This window comes from Erinaceus europaeus, chromosome 12 (genome assembly GCF_950295315.1).
Source record: "Erinaceus europaeus chromosome 12, mEriEur2.1, whole genome shotgun sequence".
Classification (NCBI taxonomy): Eukaryota; Metazoa; Chordata; class Mammalia; order Eulipotyphla; family Erinaceidae; genus Erinaceus; species Erinaceus europaeus.
The window spans coordinates 40444366-40469647 of NC_080173.1; the positions used below are offsets into that span (position 1 = coordinate 40444366).

Genomic DNA, 25282 nt, shown 5'->3' on the forward strand with positions numbered 1-25282 from the left:
TATATCGCCAGTAAATCGCATAGTTTCTTTTTAGATTAGTTTACTCGAAAGGCTAAGATGTATTCTTCCAGTGCCAACCAAGAATTCCTGCTTAGCAAAAATGTAAAAGTAGCTCCCCTCCACTTCATAGACCTCTGAGATGGCCCTAATAATGGGAACCATAACCAACCGCCTCTCCAAGTGGCCCTGCTGTTTATGAAGTGCAGGTGAGGGTGGGAGAGGAGTGGGGGGGGTAGGGGGAGGTGGGAGGCCCATTGACACCCTACCCTCATCAGTACAGAAGTGTCTCCTGTGCCCCTCTGCAGGCAGCTTTGGCAGAAAGTGCTGCATGGGTAGGGTAGGTACCCAGCTCAGCCACCCCAGCAGCCCCAGTAAACATATGGCTTTGTTGTTGTTGCCATGCAGAGTGTCCCAGAAGTGGATCCAGCCACCACCATGTCCGGATCCCAGTTGCAGCAGAGGACCAGCACAGGCACCTACTCCTCACCTCCTGCTTCTTACTCTACTTTGCAGGCCCCAGCTCTGAGTGTCAGCGGACCCATCACAGCCAGTTCAGAACAGGTACCTGCATCCTTCTGGGATGGGGAAGCTCTTTGGCTCCCAAGAGGTTCACAACCCAGCCAGGATGCTGTGCTTGGTGTTAGTGACACACAGGTGGCTCAGTGAATAGAGAGAGAAACCCGAGAGCCAGTCTGCCATATAATGCAGTGTCAGGATCAAATCCAGGGCCTCCATGTGCAAGGTCTGATCTCTACCACTGAGCTACCTCCCTGGCCTCAAGCCCCTTCATTTGAGAGTTCCCTGTGTAGTGGGGAGGATGGGGGCAGGTGTAAGGACATTCTAGATGTGTCATGCCCATAAACCCAAAGTTTAGCTCAAAGAGATACTGCTGGGGGCCTCTAGGCTGTGGTGGGCCCTAGTTTGTGAGTCAGGGTCCAGAGACCAAAGGACAGGAGGTTGGGTGGTGGGTGTGAAGGTGAAAGCACAGTAATGAGGTTGGCCTCACCTGGCCTGCTGTGGCAGTGGCAACTATCAGACACCAGAAGAGGCAGAGGCCAAACCCCAGGAGATTTTCTTCCTGCCTTCATCCCAAACCCCACCTGCCTGATCAGGGGTGTTTCCCAAGAACCAAATGCCATTTTAGCCCCAAAATGGTTTTTCTTTTTAGATGATTCCCAGGGACTGGTCTTGAGAGTAATGTGTGGAATTTCTCTTGCTTGAACATGAAAATCATAGTCAGTCATGGAAAAAACCATGCTGGCCTTGGTTACAGTGTCATTCTTGTGGAGTCTAATTTAAACAGAGGAGTTAGTGCTCAGGCCCTGTTGATGAAAATGCTCTCAGTGGGGAGGGGACATGGTCTGAGCATGAAGAGGGCACTAGGATTCCCATGGGCTTGTTTGGGGGTCCCTGCTCTACTGCTCTCTATGACTCTCCAATTAGGGCCTTTAGCCTCAGTCTCCTTTCAGCAGAGAGGAGCTTTATAAAGTGTTTGAAATATATCTCAGTGTAGCTAGAAGCCAGAGCAATACCCAGCCCTCTGGATACCTGTGGTTGGAAAGGGCATGGTGCCCATGTACATGCAGATGATGTGCAGGCATTTCTACACCCACTACTCACAGCAGATCAGGGAGGTGGGGTGCTGCCACTACCCTCCTGCAGGGGAAGAAATTGAGGCTTGGAGAGGCTAGATCCCCTCAGATGGTGCCACTGCCGTGGGTACCCATGCTTTTGAGTCTCTAGCACTCCTTCCAGAGTCTTGGTTTCTGTCCACCGTGCTTTTGAGTCTCTAGCACTCCTTCCAGAGTCTTGGTTTCTGTCCACCGTCCCCCATCACTGAGTAATCCTTTCTTTGTGCAGGGACCATTAGACGTAAGACTTGCCAGTGTAGATTTTTTCATAACGCAAGTAGGCAGTAAGGTTTTTGTGTCCCAGTCTAGATATGTGTGTGTGTGTATGTGTGTGTGTGTGTGTGTGTGTGTGTGTGTGTATGTGTGTGTGGTGGGGGGTGGGTATGGAGTAAAGGTGCCACACCCAGGAGCAGGCTGAAGGAAGGACTACCAACAACCCCCTATATACACACACACATAAAGAGAGGCCTTGGGGGAACCAGGTGGTGGTGCACCCAATTAAGTACACATTGTACGAAGTGCAAAGATCTGCGCAAGGAAGTGGATTTGAGTCCCCGCTTTCCACTACAGAGAGGACACTTCACAAATAGTAAAGCAGATCTGCAAGTGTCTCACTTTCTTTCTTCCTCTCTATCTCCCCCTCTCCTCTCAGTTTCTCTCTGTCCTATCCAGTAAAATGGAATAAAAAATTAAGAATTAAAAAAAAAGGGAAAATGGCTGCCACAAGCAGTGGCTTTGTAGTGCCAGCACCAAGCCCCCATGATGACCCTGGAGGCAACCAAAAAAAAAAAAAAAAAAAAAAACAGAGAGGCCTTGGGGAGTTTGTTAGATGAACAGGTTGGATGTTTTTTCCAGGATTATGTTACCCGTTGGGAGGGACCAAGAGAGAGGAGGGCCTACGCCTTTGCTCCCTTATTCATGCCACAGCAGCAGAGAAGCTCTCACAGACCAGCTTCTCCAAGAGCCTTGGTATTTAGATGACGCTCTTAGAGGCCAGCATCTAAAAACGGATAGGGTACCTTTTTTCTGCCAAGACCTATTTGGATATTTAGCACATCCTTTGCAGGTCATACACAGTTGTCAACTTTATGACAGAAGCTCCTAGATATACTAAATTTCAAGTTCCACTTGCCTTTGCCTGAGCAGTGGTCAGTAGATTAACCCATACTGATCTAGAACAATGATGGGCCCAGCCCTGAAAGGACTGCATTGGTAAGAGCAGAAATGGTACCAAAAGATGAAGTCTATTCAAGGGCCTGTGGTGGGAAAGACTAAGACTGCAGAGCAGCTCTGCACTGGCCAGACAACACTGCCTCAGTCATGGGTGGAGTCCCTACTCAGAGACTTAGCGGCCAGTGCCTCCAGGCTGGCCTCACCTCTTAGCCTGTTCTCATCCAGGGCTGCCATCATTCTCATAAAGGTCTAAGCTGCAGGTGTGTGACCCACACTGAGTCAACTGTCCAGCCTGGTGTGGGGTGACTAACTGCTTCCTGCTTTCTTCCCCCACCCCCCACAGATTGCCAGGCTTCGCAGCGAGCTGGATGTGGTTCGAGGAAATACCAAAGTCATGTCTGAGATGCTGACAGAGATGGTTCCAGGACAGGAGGACTCATCTGATCTGGAGCTGCTGCAGGTGTGGGACTGTGGGTGCACCAGTCAGGGATGGGGTATCAGAAGCTACTGTTGAAGGGGCTGAGTCTGTTAGGGCCACACTCAACTCCCACGTCCTCAGAGCTGGAAACAAGTGCCAGGCTTTATTAAATTTTTCAGTAATAATTTTTCCTTGATTTACAAGCACCAATTGCAGAATATATGAAGGAAACAGGTGCCACACACACAAGAAAAAGAGTGGGGATAGATAGCATAATGGTTATGTAAAGAGACTCTTAAGCTTAAGACTCCAGAGTCCCTTGTTCAACCCCTATACCACCATAAGCCAGAGCTGAGCAGTGCTCTGGTAAACACACACACACACATACACACACACACACACACACACACACACACACTCACTCTAATAATCAACTCTGATCTCCAAATTAAAGACTAATCACAATGTATGTGTATGTATATTTCTTTTCAGATCTGGTTGTGTTAGTTACAAATGTAATTGAGATACTATTATGCATATGACTTGGCCATTTCAAAGTTACAGTGGCAACATTTGCACAGAACCTCTTCAACTTTTTCACCAGTCAGGAGCCTTTCAGGTCATATCAAAACATTCCTGAGACTGATGTGAAGCTCAAACTCCTCCTTTTCCCACATGCTGAGTGTCCCTGGGCTGTCAAGGATCTGTGGCTAACAGGCCTCCACTGCTCCTAGGGAGCCTATAGGCCTGGGACTGTAGCAGAAAGGGTCCCCTGCATTTCCCAGGCCAGCCCCATCCAGTGGTATACCATTCAGATCACCACTGCAATAAGCTCAGATGACTCCCATTGGTTGTCATGCTCATGGCACTGTTCTTAGAAGCAGTGACCTTCTGGGTGGGTGGGGCAAGAATATATTAGAAGCTACAAGTACCAGATCTTTCCAGTGGAAGGTGAGATGCTTGAGTAAACAGGTCAGGAGGCAGGTCAGCTTGCCGAACTGGCCTGCATGTCTTTATTTTTACCTGGTACTTAGAGCTGGCAGTCTCAGTCCCCTGAGTGTTACACCTCCCACTCAGCTGCTGAAGGCTCACCTTTAATGCCCTGCCTCTTAGGACCACTTCCTCTTTCCAAACCATCCTGAGGGACAAGTGGAGGGAATCCTGTTCTGGGCCTGGCCCAGCACTGCCTAAGTCTGGACCTTGTTCTAAGGAGCTTCCATCTGAATACAGAAGACAACCAGGAAGCCAGGAATCTGAGCCTCCTCTCCCTTCTCCTCAGCTCTGCCCCTGACTCCCAAGGCAGACCATTTTGCCCTAGTAGCCCACATACCACCCTCCATGGTACCCAACACCACCTTCCTGTGGACTGGCCTTCATTTCTACCCTGTGGGGGCCAGAGAGGGGTAGTCCTCCAGACACTGCTTGCCACCCAGTAATGAGGATTTCCCAGGAGTGGAAAGGGTGTCTTGGTAGCTCTGCACTGTGTCCATATCAGAGTTCCCACTGACAGGCTTGCATGGGCAGAGCCAAGCTCCTGGCAGCAGGCTCCTGGACCACCAGAGCAGACTCAGACTGCAAGAATACCCGGTGCATGCACACATGCTTGTGTGTGTGTGTGTGTGTGTGTGTGTGTGTGTGTGTACGCATACGTGCATGTGTTTTAAACAAGCCCATCGACCAAGACAAACAGAACCTAATCTCCTGGTTTTGGCTCACAGTTGTCAAAAATAGGTTGCTTCCCATGATGTTTTCCTTCCCTCTGTTCTGTTCCACCTCAGAGCCTCCCAGCCCTTGCTGCTGTCTTTTAAATCAGGCAGAGAAAGAGCGGCTCTGGTGCCTGCGGGAGGCTGTCATCTCAGCATGGGAGTTCAGGAGTCGGGCTGCTCTGTGTGAACAGACAGGGCTCCTCCGTCATTCCTGGTGCCACCCCTCCCTCCACTCCCCTGGAAGTTGGAAGGCAGCCAGCCTGGGTCTCCCCAGGGCTGGAGCCACACCAAAAGCCAGTCTTCCATGTGGGAAAAGGCCACTGTCTCTATTTGGAAAGAGATGGGGCAGAATGTGCCCCAAGGACCCCTCCATCAAGTTGGAAGACAGCCAGCTTGCTCAGGGCCAGCACTGGCCAGAGCTCACAGTCCTGGACAGGGCCACAGAAATCAGCATATTTGTCACCCACCCAAATGTCCCTGCCAGCAGAGAATGTCTGAAGTGTCAGTTGCTGGGTTGAAAGTGGAGGAAACAGGGAGAGAGAAAATTGAAGGAGTCAGCCCCCAGAGTACTGCAATGACAGCCCATAATTACGGGCAGGTTGCATTCGATTCCTGAATACCACAGAGGGCTTTCTGGGATGGCAAGCATTTTGGGGAGCACTACTTTATGAAGACTTGTGCATTGAACGAGGCTGAGGCCCTGCTGCACATCAGCTTAGTGGCTGAAGCAAGATTCTCAGAAGGCAGAGCAGCCTCTCCCAGTGTGAGGACGCCTCTTTTGGAGGTGGGAGAGACCTTCTAGGCTTCTGCTCCCACTTTAGACCTGTACTCAGACTCCATGGTGGCAGGCCCTCACTGTCACCATCTTCCGTGGCAGACCTTTTGTGCTAACACACAGAAGCACTTCCACCATTTCCAAAGGCTCATCTGGATGTTGGGAAATGGCAGGGCAGAGCATCCAGAGCCAGAGTTTAGGATTTATACCACACCATCTCTAAGCTGGAGGACGTTCAGCAGCTCCCCTCATTCTCAGAGACAAGCATCTTCATTACCACCTTGGGAGGATCAGATAGTCCCCCAAAGTCTGTCTCCCCATGCAGGGTGCTTTGTGAGGCTCCTCACAATTACCCGACTTCTTCCCCTTTCTTTTTATCTAATGACATAATATCAGGAATGCAGGATACTTTGTGAGGCAGGGAGTCTGATAGGACAAGGCACACCTTTGGGGTTACTCCTGTCCCTCCTTGCTTAACCTCTCAGTAGAGAGAGAGACTAACAGGATAGATGCACTCCTCAGGTCAAGCCCTGCCAAGCTCAACCACATCCTCACAATTTCCCAACTTCCCCATAGCTGCTAGCCTGGCTGGTCCTAACAACAGAATAAAACAAAGCCTTTTGTGACACATTGGAAGACAACCATAAGATTATATACCATCTTTCTTTTTTTATTTTTATCATTTTTTACAAATTTTTTAATTTATTTTATTTTTGAGAGAGATGCTGATAGAGAGAGACACACAGAAAGAAATACCAGAGCACTACTCAGCTCTGGCTTATAGTGGCTCAGATTGAACCTGGGATTTTGGAGCCTCAGGCATGCGAGTCTGTTTGCATAACGATTATGCTGTCTCCCCTGCCCAATTTTTTATTATCTTTATCTGTTGGATTGAGACAGCCAGATATCAAGAGGTTAGGAAGCAGTGAAGAAGAGAGAGAGACACCTGTAGCACTGCTTCACCATTCACAAAGCTTCTCCCCTCCCCCATGGCAGTTGGGGAAAGGGGCTCAAACTTGGGTCCTTGCACAGTATAACATGCACTTAATCAGGTGCATCACCACCTGACTCCAGATTATACCATGTTTCCATAGTTCACCTGTGATCTTGGGCACCTGGAGGTTGCCAGGCAGTTTTCAGACTCAAGGCAAACATTCTAGCATCAAGAGCTTCCCTTCCCTTCCATTTCTTTCTTTCTTTCTTTCTTTCTTTCTTTCTTTCTTTCTTTCTTTCTTTCTTTCTTTCTTTCTTTCTTTGGGGGGTTAATGTTTTACAGTTGACAGTAAATATAATAGTTTGTACATGCACTCTCCATTTCTTTCTTGCCTGTCTGTGAAGCCTTATCTTCTTTCACCTTGTCTGTGGGTTCTGGGGCCCAGGCCTGAAACTTGAACTTCTAAGTCAGGCCTGAAACATGTGTGCCTTCTGAGGGTCATCTGAGCTGCAACTATGAAATCAGCTTCTTGGAACCTTTGAAGGTCCTGGTACTGTCTCCTGTGATCTCTGTCCATCTTGAGCTTCATCTTCAATTAATAATAGCTTTTAATTAACTCAGTGATGATGGGGGAAAAAAAGACATGGGCCATCTGTTAGTGAGAGAAGCCCTTCTTCTCCAAGTGTCCCATTAGGTCACAGTTGGCATGTTGCCTGTTGTTGCAACAGAAGACCCACCAGAACTGCTCGCTCTCTCTCTCTCTCTCTAAAATGTATTTATTTATTTATTATTAGATAGAGACAGAGAGAAATTGAGAAGGTAAAGGGAGATAGATGAGAGAGAGACAGAGAGAGACACCTGCAGCCATGCCTCACCACTTGTGAAGCTTTCTTTCTGCAGGTAGGGACCGGGGTCTTGAACCTGGGTCTTACACACTATTATGTGAGCACTTAACCAGTTGTGCTACCACCTGCCCCCCCCAGACTTCTTTCTCTAGAGAAATCCAGGTGGTTCTACATGTTTCATGTTTCAAAATTCCCTTTCTTTCCAGCAGAGAACTTCCTGTCATCCCCTCTCCTCAGGACCTCATTCCTTGCTCCTTAAAACTTGGGGAGGATTCAGAGAAAACCCACAGAAATGATTAAGAGTTCTTTTGCCAGGTGGGGTTGCCAGGTGGAGGGAAAGATAAAGGCATGTGGATTAATTTGCCGAGAGAAGGTCTTATAATAAGATGTTGGGGGAAGTAACTTAAAAGATTGAAACAAAGAGCAATACAATGAAGAGAGCACTGGACTCTCCAACATAAGGTCCTGAGTTCAGTCCGTAGCATCACATGTGCTAGAGTGACTCTTTGGTTTCCTGTTTCTCTCTCTCTCTCTTCTCTCTTCTCTCTTTCTCCTCTCTCTCTCTCTTCCTCTCTCTCTCTCTCTCTACTCTTTGGTTTCCTCTCTCTCTCTCTTCTCTCTTCCTCTCTCTCTGTTATTACTAAATAAATAAATATTTTTTAAAATATCTATTTATTCCCTTTTGTTGCCCTTGTTGTTTTATTGTTGTAGTTATTGATGTCATCATTGTTGGATAGGACAGAGAGAAATGGAGAGAAGAAGGGAAGACAGAGAGGGGGAGAGCAAGACAGACACCCGCAGACCTGCTTCACCACCTGTGAAGCAACTCCCCTGCAGGTGGGGAGCCGGGGGCTCAAACCAGGATCTTTACGCTGGTCCTTGCACTTTGCGCCACCTGCGCTTAACCCACTGTGCTACTGCCCGACTCCCATAAATAAATCTTTTTTAATTGTGTCCCCAGGAGCTGCACCGCACCTGCCGGGCCATGCAGCAGCGCATTGTGGAACTCATCTCGCGAGTGTCCAATGAGGAGGTGACAGAGGAGCTGCTGCATGTCAATGATGACCTCAACAATGTTTTCCTCCGCTATGAAAGGTGAGAGCTTCCTCCCCTCCCCTCTCCAGATTGTTGCCACAACACAGGGGTTTCTCCCTTAAATAAAGAGGAGAGAGAGAAGGGGAGATTAGACTTGGGAAGAGGCTTATCAGAGATGCTAATTCCCAGCTGACAGGGTAGATGCCTCCAGTTCTCAGTTCTCCTTCTCAGGGAACCAGCAGCAGGAAGTTAATGTGCCCACTAGGCTCTGCCCTTTGTGAGCTTGAGCTACCCCGCCTCCCTCTCTGCCCCCCAGCCCGGGAGGAGGCGGGCATGGCAGGCTTGGTGGCCCTGGAGCTTTTGCACCTGCTCCTTTGAAGATCCTTTGAATTTGAAAAGGATTAAAAGAGAGGGGGGAAAAACCCTCTACTAAGGAAGAAAGGATTTCCTTTTTGCCATCTTTTTCAAAAAGGGAGAGAAAAGATTGTTCCCTCTCTCCACAAATGTCAGCTTTGAGCAAGCTTGGAGAAATGGCTGCTGGCATACAGCTGCAAAGAAGTTGCACAGTACCCAAGTCTGCTGCAGTCTAGGGACTTAGGGGTTTAAGGTGGCAAACTGGCAAATGCTCTTCCAAAATCTCTCCTGCACAAGGACCCTGGGGAATGTAGAGTATCTTATTGAGGTGCAGCTTTCAGTCAGGGCTGTAAGAGCCAGTGGGTGTCTCTTTATTGGATGTGCCTTGGGTTTTCTTGAACCACCCAGAAAGCACCAAAAAGGTTAGGTATCTCCCTGGAGATTTGAGGGCATCCCCTCTGCTGGATCACACAGCAGGCTCTGCCATCAGTAGAGTCAGTGTGACAGATATTTATACACAGGGGCTTGTAGAGGTGATTTTGCTGTGGTCAACACTACTCTGGGCTTGTTCTTAGCTTTCAGTGGCAATAGGAGTAAGTGTGTCCCTGTGTCCATCTGATGGATGAAGAGATCTCTGCAGTAAGAATGTGGGGCCCCAGACTGGGTGGCTGGGTATTGTAACACATCTTACATGCATAAGGATCTGGGTTCAAGAATGTGGGGCCCCAGGAGCCAAGCTGTAGCTCACCCAGTAGAGCACACACATCACCATGCTTGAGGACCGGGTTCAAGCCCCTGGTCCCCATCTGCAGGGGAGAAGCTTCAGGAGCAGTGGAGCAGTGCTGCAGGTATCTCTCCTTCAGTCTGTTTCTCCTCTATTTCTTTGTCTTTCATTTTCTATTTTTAGAAATCACTACAGGGAATAGTGAATTCATGCAGGCACCAAGTCCCAACAATTAAAAGAAAAAAAAGTGTCAGCTTCCTAGGCTTCTTGCCCATGTGTGAGTTGGAAAACAGGAGCAGATTCAAGGTGCTTCCTTTCCTAGCCTCAGAACCCTTGATCTTACCACATGGTTTTAGTTTTTCCACTTGAAATGAACTTGGCTTTTACCCTGTTATATCCATTTATCACCTTTCTAGAACAGAATGACAGGAACTCACATGGGTGTTCTTATTCGTCTACCAGTTCCTATGTGACAAAGCAAAGTCTGAGCCAGCTGCCCTGAGGTTGTGACTAGAGTATTTTTGATAGGATTATTGTCCCTCCTGGAAGCTGTGTGAAAGGTGCTCCAAGATTGGAAGCTTTTCAGATGTATAAATATTCCTAAATCTTTTTTCTTTTCTTTTTGGCACCAGGACTTCATGCCTGTATGATTACATTGCTCTAGGTAGGCTCTTTTCTTTCTTTCTTTCTTTCTTTCTTTCTTTCTTTCTTTCTTTCTTTCTTTCTTCTCCCCCCCCCCCTTAATTTCAAATAGAGACAGACAGGGAGAAGGTGACAGGGGAAGAGAAATAGAGAGAGAGAGAGAAATAAGCATAGGGAGAGAAGGGAAGATACCAAAGCACTGTTCCATCACTCATGAAGTTTCTCCTGGTGCATTGCATAGTGCTCCCATACTGGGGACTCAAACCTGGGTCCTATAAACTTGTGAAGCATCCACTCTACTTGGTAAGCTATCTCCTGGCCCCACAAGTCTTTATTCAAGCCACAGTTGACCTACTTCTTCTAGCCAGGTGGTCCCTCTTGGGGATGCCTATTCACCTGGGAGACAGACAGGTCTTCCTCCAGGGAAGCCCCACTTATATAGAGGAAGGGCTATAAGTCATGCATCTGGGAGCTCAACCCTCCTGACCCCCCAAAACCTGGTTGGTGTCCTTTCTCAGAGCCTCAGTCTCTTTTGGCACCATGACCCCTCATTCCCAGTAACTCTGTTTTATATAAAATATTATTCATTTGCTAACTAATGGGAGAGAGAACCAGAGCATCACTCTAGCACCTGTGATGTTGAGGATTAAACTCAGGACCTCATGCTTGAGAGTCCAATGCTTTAGCCACTGTTCCACCTTCTGGGCCACCATTAGGACCTTGACAGGACCAGTTAGCTTTGTGGTTCTCTGCTTACTCTGCTTTTCCTTCCCTGCTAGGTTTGAACGATACAGGTCAGGCCGCTCAGTTCAAAATGCCAGTAATGGAGTAAGTATTTCTTCAGAATCTTCTCACCTCCCTGTTAGTCTTTATACCTGGGGATAGACTGTCTGGGCCATTGAGGGACAAGCTCTGATGCCATTTCATGCTATGGCAGGTTCTGAACAAAGTGACTGAAGACAATTTAATAGACCTGGGGCCAGGCTCTCCTGCCGTGGTGAGCCCAATGGTGGGGAGCACAGCCCCCCCATCCTCCCTCTCTTCCCAGCTTGCAGGCTTGGGTGAGTATCTCCTTCTCTATAGAAGATTCTTGGGAATGCATCTGGGTCAAGGGCACCTTTTAAAATTTTTTTTTTATTTCTGACTTTTTTGATTTTTGGTGAAGAAGAAGCCAAAGCATGTTTAGTTTTGTCTTTGTCTGTGGTGCTGGGCTTGAACCCAGGGCCTTGTGGTTTGTGTGGCATGAGTTTTATAGCTAAGCCACCTCCCAAGATAGTGGAGGGGGCCCTTTATTTATTGGAAACCTGCACAGTTTGAGAATCCATGGTAAAAATGTGTTCCTGAATCCTGGCTGTTGTGTCATATTCAGTTTATAGCTTATTTCTCTGAACTTAATAGCTTAGAAAACTGAGGGGCTGGGGACATAGCAAACAGTTTATATAACACTCTCATACTTGAAGCTTTTAGGTATTGGATTCAATCCCTGTTACTACCAAAAATAAGCCAGAGATGAACAGTGGTATGGCTAAAATGTTTTTAAAACTTTAGGCAGGGGGTCGGGTGGTAGCGCAGCGGGTTAAGTGCAAAAGCACAAGGACTGGCATAAGGATCCTGGTTCGAGCCCCTGGCTCCCTACCTAATAGGGGAATTGCTTCACAGATGGTGAAGCAGGTCTGCAGGTGTCTATCTTTCTCTCCTCCTCTCTGTCTTCCCCTCCTCTCTCCATTTCTCTCTGTCCTATCCAACAACAATGATATCAATAACAGCGATAATAATAACTACAACAACGATAAAACAACCAGGGCAACAAAAGGAAAAAAAATGACTTCCAGGAGCAGTGGATTCATGGTGCAGGCACTGAGCCCCAGCAATAACCCTGGAGGCAAAAAAAAAAAAAAACAAAAAAAAAACCCCCAAACTTTAGGCAACTTTAAGTGGTAGAAAGATGGGTTGGAAATTTCTGAGGAACTTGGAGTTGCTTGCTTTTTAAAGAAAGGTAGTTTGTATGTTTTGTTTGGAATAGCTCCTTTTTTTTTTTAGATTTTATTTATTTATTAATGAGGAAGATAGGAGGAGAGAGAAAGAACCAGATATCACTCTGGCACTTGTGCTGCTGGGGATTGGACTCAGGACCTCATGCTTGAGAGTCCAAAGCTTTATCACTGTGCCACCTCCCAGACCACTGGAATAGCTCCTTTTTTTTTCATTTCTTTATTGGGGAATTAATGTTTTACATTTGACAGTAAATACAATAGTATGTACATGCATAACATTTCCCAGTTTGAAATAGCTCCTTTTTAATATCAGCTCGGTCTAGGTTACCAACATGTGTTAGCTCATTGGATGCTTGGAACAAAGTATTGAAAAGGATACTGAAGCCACATCAGGGTTTGGAGGATGAGTCTGTGATTGATTGTTGATGTCTGCCATGGGCTTGGAAGTAGGAAATTGTGGCACTAACAGAACTTTCTTTGGACTAACACCAACCTAAAATGCTCAAAACCTAGAACAAAACAACACCTCTTTCCCCAGTATATTACCATAAGAACATACATGACTCTAGATGTTGTAACTGCACTGGTGTATACTAATTTATAACAAATGAAATTATAGCACTGAAATCATTAAGAATTACCTCAAAATTTACTCTTCTATTCAGCTTTTCTATTTTCTTTTCTTTCTTTCTTTTTTTTTTTTTTGCCTCCAGGGTTATCGGTGGGGCTTGGTGCCTGCACTACAAATCCACTGCTCCTAGAGGCCGTTTTTCCCCTCCTGTTGCCGTTATTGTTTATCGTTGTTGTTGGATAGGACAGAGAGAAATCGAGAGAGGAAGGGAAGACAGACAGGGAGAGAGAAAGATAGACACCTGCAGACTTGCTTCACCGCTTGTGAGGTGACCCCCTGCACATGGGGAGCTGGAGGCGCAAACAGGGATCCTTATGCAGTCCTTGCACTTCATGCCATGTGTGCTTAACTCACTGCACTACCGCCCAACCCCTGATTTTCTATTTTCTTAATTTTTTCCCCTTCATTTCCCTCTAGCTGAATTGAGCTTTTATTCAGTTGCTATAATTCTAGCATCTCAATAACTCATCTATCTTCAGCCACTGTTTCTCTTTTGGAACAGATTTCTCTGCCTCTATCCATTCAGCACATGGCCAGTAGATACATATGTCTGGAGCCCCAGATGCAGCACTGCTATGGCCAGTCCTCACAAAGGCCTAGTGCTTTTCCACACCTACACCCTCACCAGGCATTTGAGCTCTTGCCCAGTTGTCTTTCATCACTTTTCAGCTTTTTCAGTCAGTCACTGTCCAAGAACACTGCTCACTTTATACAATCCTCTGAGGGTCTTGCTCTAAATATGGTGGGCATCTGTTTATCTAGGCCCAGGAGGTGGCACAGTGGATTAAGCACCAGACTTGCAAGCATGAGGCCCCAAGTTCAATCCCCAGTATCACATATAATGCTTTAGGTCTCCCTCATCTTCCTCACTTCCTTTCTCTCCCTTGCTCTCTTTCATTAATGAACACATAAATCTTCTTTTGTTTGTTTTATTTTAAATAAAGAAAACAAGGAATTATTTGGTCCTTAGATATTAAGGACATCTACAAGAAATCTTCAGGGGGCTGGGAGGTAGACATAGAAAGTTGGTGATACAACAAGGGCAACAAAAGGGAATACATAAATAAACTATATATATATATATATATATATATATATATATATATATATGAAATTTGGTGATTGGTGTGGTGTGAAACTATGCCCCTATAATTTTAATATTTTATAAACCATTATTACATCATACATACATACATATATATGAAGGCCTCAGGGCACTGGCTCTGGTTCTTGCTTTCTCCCTGCCTTTTCTCTGCCTTTTCATTCATGATAACTTATCCCCCATCTTGAGCATCTTGGGGAGTCAATGATGCTGCCCCCCCCCATCAGGGCCCCACAGTGGCTCCTGCCATGTATGGTGGGCTGGGGGAAAACCTTGCTGTCCCTCCAAATCCAGTTGACATTCTGACTGTGGGACTCTCTGTTAAGCTCTGTCCAGTTATCACCCTTTCCTTGTGTGTTTTGTTGTTACAGACCTGGGGACAGACAGTGTCAGTGGCACTCTTAGCTCACTGCAGCAGTGTAACACCCATGATGGCTTTGACATGTTCGCCCAGACCAGAGAGAACTCCTTGGCTGAGCAGCACAAGACGTATGTGGGGCCCCTTGCTGAAGAGGCTGAGGGAGGATTGCCTCAAACCTGGTTACAGGCCAGCACAGGCCTTTTATTTATCAGGTCCAGAATTGTCAAGAACCTTGAACTATGAGGGGGAGCATGGTGGAATAGCTCACTTGGACATTGCGCTGATTTGCCATGTACTTGTACAGCCTAGGTTTGAGCCTGGCTCCCACCTGCACTGAAGGAAGCTTCACTGCTGTGATCTCTCTCCCTCTCCCTCTCCCTCTCCCTCTCCCTCTCCCTCTCCCTCTCCCTCTCCCTCTCCCTCTCCCTCTCCCTCTCCCTCTCCCTCTCCCTCCCCCTCCCCTCCCCCCTCCCCCTCCCCCTCCCTCTCCCTCTCCCTCTCCCTCTCCCTCTCTCTCTCTGCTTCTTTGCCTCTCTATTTTAAAAAAATGGAGCAGAGGTAGATAGCATAATTTTTATGCACAGAGACTCTCATGACTGAGGCTCCAAAGTCCCAGGTTCAATCTCTTATACCACCATAAACCAGAGCTAAGCAGTGTGCTCTGGTTAAAAAAAAAAAAATGTCATGGAGGAACTGGCAGTGGATACAGATGTTGAATGGCCCCTGCCTCTTGGAATTGGTCACAGCTCCATTTCTCCTGTCAGTCACAGAGTATATTCTGCTGTTCCCTTTCCTCCCTGTGTTGCTGTTGCTGCAGAGACAACTTTGTCTTTGGGGCAGTGGGGAACAGAAGTCTGTCACTGTCAGGATGCTGGATCCTAGGAGTAAGGCACTTGTGACAGCAGCTCCAGTCAGGAAGGATGTCATGGAATTAAGGGAGTTGATGTCAGTGTAAATAGCCCCCCACATCAGAACATGCCTTGAGTGTGCTCAGGCTAAAGGCAGGCAAGGAATGCTCTCCCCACCCTTCCTTCATGAACCCATCCTTCTGAGTCTCATCTCAGGACTCAATGGGTTGAACTGTCCCCTCCCCTTGCCCCAGCTGTAGTTTTGTTTAAAGAGGCCAGCAGGCTGAGGAAGATGTCTGTGGTCATTGACAAGCTCTGCCCAGATGCAAGGCCGTGGGAAGCGTGCTGTGTTTCCCTGCCTGTCCCAAGCCCCTGACCCTGTAGGGCTGACTACCCTGTGCCACTTCATCCACAGGGTAACCTACGAGGAGCCCCACACTGCTGGAGAGCTGGCATCTGCTCTGGACAATCGGAAACCAAGCTCTGAAGTGGTAGGTCTGGAACCCTGTTTCTCTACCCAGATCCTCTGGTGGGAGAAGTAGGCATTGGGCTGAGCTAGCTGGGTCATTCAGTAGAAGCTGTTCTGCAGGCCTCAGTGGACCCTTATCCATCCATCCCACAGCCCTCTCATTTCCTGTGATGCCCAAGAGAGGTGGCACTGGGCCCTTTGTCAGGTGGTGAGAGTAAGCCACATGTAGGACTCTTTTCTGAGCATAATTGCCCCAAATTTCTGGGACATGGATCTAGTCAGCTGGTGGTGGGCAGTGCTCCTACAAAACAGTGATTAAAAGTGACAGCCTGAGCTACACCACTGTTGCCTTTCACAGCTGGTCAGTTCTCACCCCAGAAGGAGGCAACTTATTGGGATTTGTTGGGGGAGCCAGAGCTGGAGGGCATTGGGTGGTGGGCAGAAGGGTATTTAGGGTGTGGGAGGAGCAGAGCCAAAGGGAAAGAAAGGTAGACAGATGAGGACACAGAACTCTGATGGTATAAATGGTGTGGAATTATACCCCTATTATCTCATAATTTTGCAAATCAATAATAGAATTTAAAAATTTTTAATTTATTCATTTTCCCTTTTGTTGCCCTTGTTTTTTATTATTGTTGTAGTTTTTATTTTTGTTGCTGTTGTTGGATATGGCAGAGAGAAATGGAGGGAGGAGGGGAAGACAGAGAGGGGGAGAGAAAGATAGACACCTGCAGACCTGCTTCACCACCTGTGAAGCAACTCCTCTGCAGGTGGGGAGTCGAGGGCTTGAACCAGGATCTTATGCCGGTCCTTGCGCTTTGTGCCACCTGCACTTAACCTGCTGTGTTACTGCCCGACTCCCAATAATAGAGTTTTTTTTTAAAGGAAAGAAAGGGAGTGAGGCAGTTATTAGTGCTTATGGGACTTCCCAAATAAGGAAGACTTCAGATGGATGCAGAGGAAAGGGCTGGCTTCCTCCCCTTTCCTGACCTCAGTGCCTCCTCCCTGGGAGTAGTTGGCAGTGTGTGAGTGAGCTGCCAGCAGGGCTGGGGCAGACGAGTGCTGTTGGGACAGATACCTCTTTACAGCTGGAACTCCCTTCTGTCCCCAGCTGGGCTTGAAAAGGGCACTTCTCACATGTCACTAGCCCAGGGAGGCTACCTCCCTTGCACCAATGCTGGACTCCTGCTGGCTATGTCCAGTGGGCCTGGGCAGGCTGCAGCAGACAGGCAGAACACAAAAGTCCTTGGCTGGAGAGCCTGCTTCAAACTTGCTGGGAGGACTATGCCTTCTGCACTGGCCACCAGGGGGCACAAAAGAGCCAACCAGCTGCCTGGGCTACTTAGCACCCTGTCTTTCCCCAGAGGGGTGAGCAGTGCCACTCGAACCCCAGAGGCCAGAACCCACCAAATCATGCAGTGGTCCTGGCTTTCCTTTCTATATTATGTAGAATGAGCTCCGTTTGAAGGAGTTGGGGACCTGGGGTCTGCTAGGAAGATGTCCCAACCTAGCCCAGCTGGCCTGGCCTGACTGAGGGACAGGCCTGCAGTTAGGCTGACCCATTTGCTTCCCACTCAGCCTCTAGGGCCTGCCCTGTTCAGCCTAGGGCTTACTGCTTCTCTGTCCCTATGAACACCCAGGCCTGAGTCCAGGCCCAGCCATGTGTTTCCTGCCCTTCAGCCTCTGGGTGCGTGGCTTGGCCCTTCTCCCATTTCTCAAAGGTCTCAGTGACATCAGCCCCAGGATTGCCTTTGTAATCACTTTCTGCTGTATGAAGGCAAGCAGATGTGTGCTGGCAGTTTTGTGTTTGTGTGTTTGAGTGTGTGTGTGTGTGTGTGTGTGTGTGTGTGTGTTCTCACACTCTTTCTCGCATGCACCTGCAGGCCACTCCTTCAGGATACATTATTCTCTCTCCTAAACCAGCTGACCTGGAAATGAAAACTGGGCTAAGGGATAAAACAAGAATATAATGGGGAGGATAGTACAATGGTTATGCAGAAGACTTCCATACCTGAGGCACTAAGGTCCCAGGTTCAGTACTCAGCACCACCAGAAGCCAGGGCTGAGCAGCTTTCTGGGGATAAGGGGTTGGGGAGAGAACAAAGAGAAAATAGTAGAAAAGGACCAAGGGAGAATGGGTGGTGTGTCTGAACTGTACATACACTTTTCACTGATGAAAATACTCATCATTCCAGTTAAATCTGGGAAAAGAGCACATAGGTAACTGAGAAGGAAAAAGGGGAGGAAAAGCAGAAAGAAGTCAGGGAACAAAAAGTAGAAAAATAGCATTGTAAAAAATGGTTCTGTTGGGGACTCGGGTGGTAGCACAGCAGGTTAAGCACACATGGCACAAAGTGCAAGGACTGGCGTAAGGATCCCAGTTCGAGTCCCTGACTCCCCACCTGCAGGGGGGTCGTTTCACAAGCGGTAAAGCAGGTCTGCAGGTGCCTTTCTTTCCCCCTCTCTGTCTTCCCCTCCTCTCTCCATTTCTCTCTGTCCTATCCAACATCAATAATAACTACAAAAATAAAACAACAAGGGCAATAAAAGGGAATAAATAAATAAATATTTTTTAAAAACCTGGTTCTGTGAGAGGGTTGCCCTCTGCCAAATCTGATGTATCTACTGGGTAGTGGTGAGCCCTGACCAGCCCCCATGGCCTGAAGGGGAACTTTACCCAACTTCCCTGGGACTGGCTGGTATGAACCCTCATCGTGCTGAGGCTCATGGTGACTAAACTTCTTTTCTCTTCTCCAGGCAGGTAAGGGGGAGCTGCTGGAAGTGGGTGGCAGGGTTGGAGGGGCAGGTGGGGTTTATGTATCCTAGGTGAAAGGCTCTCAGCTGCAAACTGAGGCTGTCCTGCTTCCATGATATGGACTACTGCCCACCTTTGCCCAGCCTTGCCATGACTTTTCCTTCTGGGCTTCTCTGTCCTCCCCTCAGAAGAGAGGTAAAGGTGGGGACTCTGACCTGGATCCCATAGACAGCTGGCTCGTGAGCCAAGGAATGGTGAGAAGTCACCAGCTGAGCCAAGTCCTCACCCCACCATGCCCCATTCACCCCAATGCTTCACCATGCCCTTGTTGAACCCTCTTGAGCCAAGACAGTACAAGGCCCCCACCCCCTACCCCTGTGCCAGCATTCCCCTCCGGCCTTTGTATGACCTTGTTAGTCCACAGATCTCCTGCCTAGGAAACTCCTCTGCTTCCTGCTGAGGTCCCTGTGCTGGAGCCTCAAGGGCCAGGGGGTGTGGGGAGCTCCTCCCTCCTTTTACTGTCTCCAGAGCACAGATGGCAGTATCCACTTCTCCAGGATGACCACAAGTGACTGTAGCTTCTGCTAAGAGAGCAGATTCAAAGTGACTGGACAGGGAAGCCCCCTCTAGCCCAGGACATTAATTTGTCAGTCCTGGACTGATGGGGCTTTATAATGTCCTGATCTGTGGCCACTGAGTCCCCTCCCCCCATATCTTCTAAAGCCACACTCTGGTACAACAGAGACAATAAGAGGAAAACAAAACACAAGAGTTGAATATTATAAATGCAACTAGTTCTCCTGAGGATTTCTCCCACCTCTCTGATCAAATGACCTTGAATCTGGTGCAGAGATAGTGACCTCCAGCTCGGCTGCTTGCATTAAAGTGACAGTTTTGCCTCTAATGTTGCCACAGCCCTTACCAAGCCAGACCTCTGATGTAGAGACCAGGGGTCTATATGTGTGGTGGGCCGGAGTGGAGGGAAAGACAGACAAAGCAGAGAAGGTGTGAGGACAAGTGTAGGGTATACGCAGCTGCTGCTGAGCCTGCTTGTCTGAAACACACGCAACTGAGAAGGCCACCTTCCTGGGCAAGGTGTGACCTTAATGCAAGGATCTGGGTTACCAGGGCCACTAGCACTGGGGGCAAGGGGTACCTGCCTGCCAGCTGGCACTGAACTATTGACCTTTGCATGGTGGCTCTTAGGGAGCCCGCCCCCTCCAGCTCTGTACCAGCCCCCAAAGCCATTTCTATCTGTGTGGCTGCTAGGGCCCTGTCTGCTCCTTTAGTGATAATCTGGGGCACTGGCTTGTATGTGTGGTAGACTTAAGAGTATCTCTCCTGGGGACTATGCCCCACTTCCCCCACACGCACACATATACACACTATCCCAATCGGGAGCATTCAGCCATTCATCTTTGTGCCTCTTCATCCTGCAGAAAGGAATACTGCCCACCCTTATGCCATGTGTGTGGCCTCAGCAGCTGGTGGCGGTGCCTGTCTGCCCACACAGGATGCCTCCTGTACTGTCACCACATACAGCTCCAGTGTCTGACTTCCCCCACCCCCTGCACTCCAGAACCAGCCCAACTAACATATAACCCGGCACCTCCCCTGTCCAGCTGCTGTGTTGCTCTTTGAAGCAATGTCTATTAACTGTTTTTGCCTCCTTCCCCATAACGGAGAAGCCCCGTGTCTTCCCAGGCCTCCCAAGTACAGATTCTTCACTTGGAAACTTTTTGTGCTCTTGAATGAGACCAAAGGGCTTTTATGCTCTCCCTCAGGTCAAGGGAGGGGTAAGGCACTGAAGGGAGGGTATCACAGCTTCGGGGTCTGTAGATATGTAGCTTAGGGGAACTGGCAGTCAACTTCTTTATGGGGCTGTGAAAGTGGGGCTCCAGCTTTCCTGGGACTCTGGGTATGTGAGTGTTCATGCCAAGGTTAGTGGGAGAAAGATCATTATTTGTGGGAGGAGCACTGCCCTCCTTCCTGTGCCTTCTAGCTCCCTTGCTCTCCTGACTGGTGCTCAGAGGCCCCTTCCCTATTCAGGGACATGTTTGGGGCTGAACAAGGAGGGGCCACAAGGACAAAAGTAAGTTAGTGATGGCAGTGCTGCTACCAAGCTCCAGGTTTGGGGACCCTAAGGCTTGGCAGTAGCCCAGCAAACCTGAGACCACCAAGAGGACCGGCTATGGCCAAGCCTACCCTCAGGCAGAGCTATTACTCTACTTGCAGCAAAGGAAGGCCTCTTACCCACTATGTCCATTGGGGGACCTGTTATCTCCAACAGCCCAGATGCTCTGGAGATGGTCTGGCCACACCACAGCTGAGCCATCCCTACACCCCCCCCACCCCCCGCTCTAACAACTAGCTCTTGGCACTGACAATTATTAGAGGACATTCTGTTCTAGTTGCCTAGACTTTCTCTCTTTTCATTTCTTTCCCTTTCTGTCTTCTGTCTCCAACTTTCACTCTTATTCACACCCCTTGGGTCAGCCTGGAGCTTGGACCAGTGCCTAGGGAGATGCTAGAACCCTGGCATGGCAGGGCCAGCTGAGCCAGCTGTAGTTTGATGAATGACTTCATAGAGGCATCACAGAGGCCTGGCCCCAAAGCCAGTGGGGTAGAGGCCAGTGCCCTGTCCCATCTCAGCTGAACTGGATATTTCCTGTCCCTCCACCAGTTTCTCTAATGCTAATTTGCCAAATTGTGTACTTGTCTCATCTGCATCTGGTGACACCAACATTATTAGGAGAAATTTCACCCTGGTCAACACTCAAGACTGACTTAAAGGAGGTGACTGGCTAAGGAGCTGCATCCAGCAACCTTCCATTACTCTTAACCCACAGCTGGTCAAATGTTTCACACCCTGAGGCCACATGCCTTCATACCCCAGAGACTCAATTTCCCACCCCAGTTCCTGGCTTTGCCCCAAAATTCCTAGTCTTCAGAACATATGGAGAAGCTAGGAGAAAGGAAGACATTCCCATGATCCAGCTGCTGCTTGGAAGAGCAAAGAATCTCTCAAATGTCACTTTATTCTCTGTGCTGACCAATCCTCGAAAAAGAAAACTAGACCTCAGTCCCAACCCTCAAGGGATTTAGTTTGGAACAATAACAAACAAAAAATCAGAAACTGCATCTGATCATTGATGGCTTTCTCAAGCCTTTTTAGCTGCTGAGGGCTCTGGACAGTGGTCTGTGCCCACTCCCCCAGCTAGACTACCGCTGGCAGGGATGGGGGGTTGGCTAGGGAGGTGCAAACAGCTGCAGAGGCAGCCAGTTGTTCTAGTTTTAGCTCAGGGCCTCAACATAGTGCACACCCTCCCAGAGGCCAGGCTCTCCCACCTAGAAGGCATCAAAATAATGACAGCTGGCATCTCTCCATCACAGACACCTGTCCTCTTGCTCTCTTTGTGATGGAGACATGGCTGTGGTTGTAGGTACTGCTTATCACTGCCACCCTTACCCACTGGGCCCAACCTCTGCAGAGAGAAAATGACACAGTCACATCCTTTGTCCTTCGTAGTAGGAAAAAGTTGCTTACAAACCTGGGCACATTTTCATTTTCACATCCTTGAGGCCCCAGGACAGGAAGACATGAAAGGGTAGTCATAGGACCTTCCAGTGGGGTCAGGCCACCCAGGCTGTTATGAGCACCATGTGGGCTGCCTGTGTTGGGTCTGTGATCAGACACAGAACACATGCAGCTGCCCAACCAGCCCCAGCCCAGGATTGCCTGGAACTCCAGGGGCTTCCAGATACTTCCAGCATACTCAGCTTCATCCTTGTCCAGACACAGGGTCCCATGCCAGGAGCAGGCCATCACACCCAGCCAGGGTCAGTCATAAAAGAATCCTTTCTCCTTTTCCTCTGATGTAGCCTTTTTTTTTTTTAATTTGGCAAAGGCAAATCTTTTTACCCCTTATTTTAATGTTATCCATTCCCACAATTGTGACATTGGGCCAGAGCCAGCTGCCAACAAACTGCTGGCAAGTTTTTGAGAAATGATCAGGTCTGTACGTGAGCCCCAGGAGGTACTTCCCAGAGCCAGACTGGCAGAGGAGGGAGCTCCCTTTAGTTAGCTGTCAATTCACTTCTCTGGGCTGGGAGCCAGCATTTCATTATCATGGCTTCTAGAGGGTTAAAGTTCAGCCCGTTTACAGCACTGGCCTGACGGTAACTTAAACATTCCCAGCCAAGTACATTTTTCAGAATCATGGCTACAGAGGATTCCTGGGCACAAGGGCTGCCTAGGCAGCATCTTCATGGATTCATGGGCCCATTGCCCCAATTTGCCAGCTCAGCTTCTTGCCCCACCAGCCCCTGGGAACTGGGAAGAAGGGGGTACTACAGGAAGTGATAGCATGCAGGCCTGTTTTGGGGGTCTTCCCTTTAAAAGGACAAAGATGATAGGCCCTGTTGTTGGCAGAGCTCTGTTTGGGGGGTGAGGGGGAGGCTGAAACTGCCATCACTCACCAGGCTGCACTCAGCCCTGGGTTCTGCCCACCTCCCACTCAGATGCTTATGAAATGCCCCACCACCCCCAGAGCTGGCTGCATGCCCCACCACTGCCACCCGCACCTCCACTCCTACTGCAGAGCAGGCTCAGTACTTCTGAGACTTGGCTCTGCTTGCTTGAACTTGAAACTCACCCCAGATTGGGACAAGGTGGTGGTGGTGGGGTGAAGCCAACAATAGATATTTCTAAAAATAGTGGCGCTCTTCTGCTGTCTGAACTAAACAGTTCCGAGCTAGCCTGCAGGAACTGGGTTTACCTGAGAGGAGGAGGTGGTGGGCAGCCCTGATTCAGGAAATGAAGCCTGACACTCTGACATATGTAGTCAAAAAGTTCTCCATTTCAAGAACGCGTGCTGCCCCCCTGCTCAGCCCCAGCCCCCCCTTAGACTTGGCTCCCCTACTGCTTCTCACCCTCCATTCCACCTGTGGCTGCCTTGTGTTGCCTGCACCTGCTATGCCAATGTGTGTTTTTGTGTTTTGCTTTGTTTTGGTTTTTGCTGTGTATATATTCTGGTTATGTTGGGGGGTTGCTTTTGACATTTTCCTTTGTTTTGGTGTTTTGTCTTTCTGCCTGTCTGTATGGGTGGCTGGCCCGCCGCTTGCTGCCTTCATAGATCCCTGTTGCTCAGCCCTCGGTCATGGACGACATTGAGGTGTGGCTCAGGACCGACCTGGTGAGACTTGCTTCTTGGTTTTTTTTTGGGGGGGTGTGGTGAGCCAGGATTCAAGGGTCACCTGAAGTCCCATGCTGGGGCATAATGAGGTTAAGAACAGGGCCCAGAGTGGCCCTGCATGATTCATTGGCCCAGCTTCCCCTCCAACATTTTCTGGGGTGTAGGTGGGGAGCCTACTATGGGCCCTCTTGACTGCCCTGCCATGTGAGGTCTGAGCATTGGCATCCCCCAAGTCACACTCCCTGGAACTTCTCAATGTGATGTGTGTATGCACGTGTTGGCTTTTTCATTTGTTTTTTGGAGGGTGAGTTTTGGGTTGTTTGGGGATTTGGACGTATGACTTTTTTTTTTTTTTTGCTTTTTAAAAAATTTCCCTTAGTTGCACAATAAGCTTCCTTCCTTTCTTTCTTTCTTTCTTTCTTTCTTTCTCTTTTTGATGTCATGCACTCCCACATTATCTCATATTAGCTTTCAGAGAACCCCAGCCCCACAGAGAGCTCTGTCTCTCTTCAGGCAGAGCCAGGAAGCAAGGACATATTGCACTCAGAGTTGGAGGGCTACAGGGGATGTAGGGGAGTGATTTTCCAGAGTCACTGGCTGGTGGGATTCTCCCCCAGACCTGAGACCACTCCTGAGACCACTTCTGGCTCCTAGTTGCCTCCTTTTTTTTTTTTTTTTTTTTTTTTTTTTTGCGGGGTGGTGGTGTTGGTTGGCCTCAGAGCAGAAGTTCTCTTTTAAAACACACACACACACACACACACACACACACACACACACACAGAGAGAGAGAACAGCAAGCCTCTCCTTGCTCTGGGCCACTTTCTAGAAGGTCAGTCCTGCCCAGGACACTTCCTGCCTGGTTGAGTGGCCAGGCAGGTGCAGGGAAGGAGGAATCGCCTAAGGACAAGTCTCCAATGAAAGAATGAGTTCCTTAAGGAAGCAGAGTAGGAAGCCTGGCCCATGGTACAGAGGGCTTTGTTGCAATGGAGAAGCAGAGCCAGGAAGGAAGTGCAGGCCCTTGTCTGCAAGCACCTGGGCCCAGCCTGCTGACTATGCAGTGGGCCCTAAGAGCCTGAGCTGCCACCACCACTACTCCCAGGCAGCAAGTGATGAGGAAGGGCCCACAAAAGGAGGAGCACAGGGCACAGGAGACCAAATTTGCCTCCGTGGAGCAGCACCCCACTCCTGAAACACTGCCTGCTATCAGACCCTGCATGCTGAGCTCCACAGTGCTGCTCTGTTCCCAGATGCCACTGGTGACTTCCTGACACCCATAGCTAGTGTGGGACAGGGAGTGGAAGACACAGCTGGGCTGAGCTCACTGTGACCCTCAGATTGTCACCTGTCCCATGGAGAGTGTAGCCACCTCCAGCTTGGCCCAGCCCACCAGCCTGTGCCTTTTTCATTTTTCTCTCTGGTCTTTCTGGAGGATAGAAACCAGGATTTGTTTGGTTTTGATTTTGGCTTGGGGGTGGGGGAGAGGCATCTGGAGGGCAGGGCCCTAACATACTTTTTCTGCTCCTCCACAGAAGGGGGATGACCTGGAGGAGGGCGTCACAAGCGAAGGTATGGCCAGGGCTTCACTGGGGGCTACTCAGCCCTCTTGTTAGGAGGGAGGTGCCAGAAGGTCAGGGGCTAGTGAGTAGTGGCTGCAGGTCACCTCCCCAACAAGTCCCCATGGTGCTCAGTC

The 25282-nt window shown here is 48.9% G+C and overlaps 1 protein-coding gene across 5 annotated transcripts in view; it reads left to right on the forward strand.

The window, feature by feature from the left end:
- Positions 1–25282, forward strand: part of TOM1L2 (target of myb1 like 2 membrane trafficking protein) — a 178905-nt gene that overhangs the window by 150154 nt on the left and 3469 nt on the right. For 2 of the 5 annotated variants that reach the window (XM_060203232.1, XM_060203231.1), the window contains 10 exons: positions 406–561; positions 3148–3264; positions 8444–8577; positions 11017–11065; positions 11175–11298; positions 14336–14453; positions 15589–15664; positions 18541–18651; positions 23533–23592; positions 25122–25158. In XM_060203232.1, the coding sequence (XP_060059215.1) occupies positions 406–561; positions 3148–3264; positions 8444–8577; positions 11017–11065; positions 11175–11298; positions 14336–14453; positions 15589–15664; positions 18541–18651; positions 23533–23592; positions 25122–25158 (982 nt within the window). The remainder of the gene's footprint in view (positions 1–405; positions 562–3147; positions 3265–8443; positions 8578–11016; positions 11066–11174; positions 11299–14335; positions 14454–15588; positions 15665–18540; positions 18652–23532; positions 23593–25121; positions 25159–25282) is intronic. The other 3 variants (XM_016189600.2, XM_060203233.1, XM_016189601.2) reach the window with 3 other exon arrangements.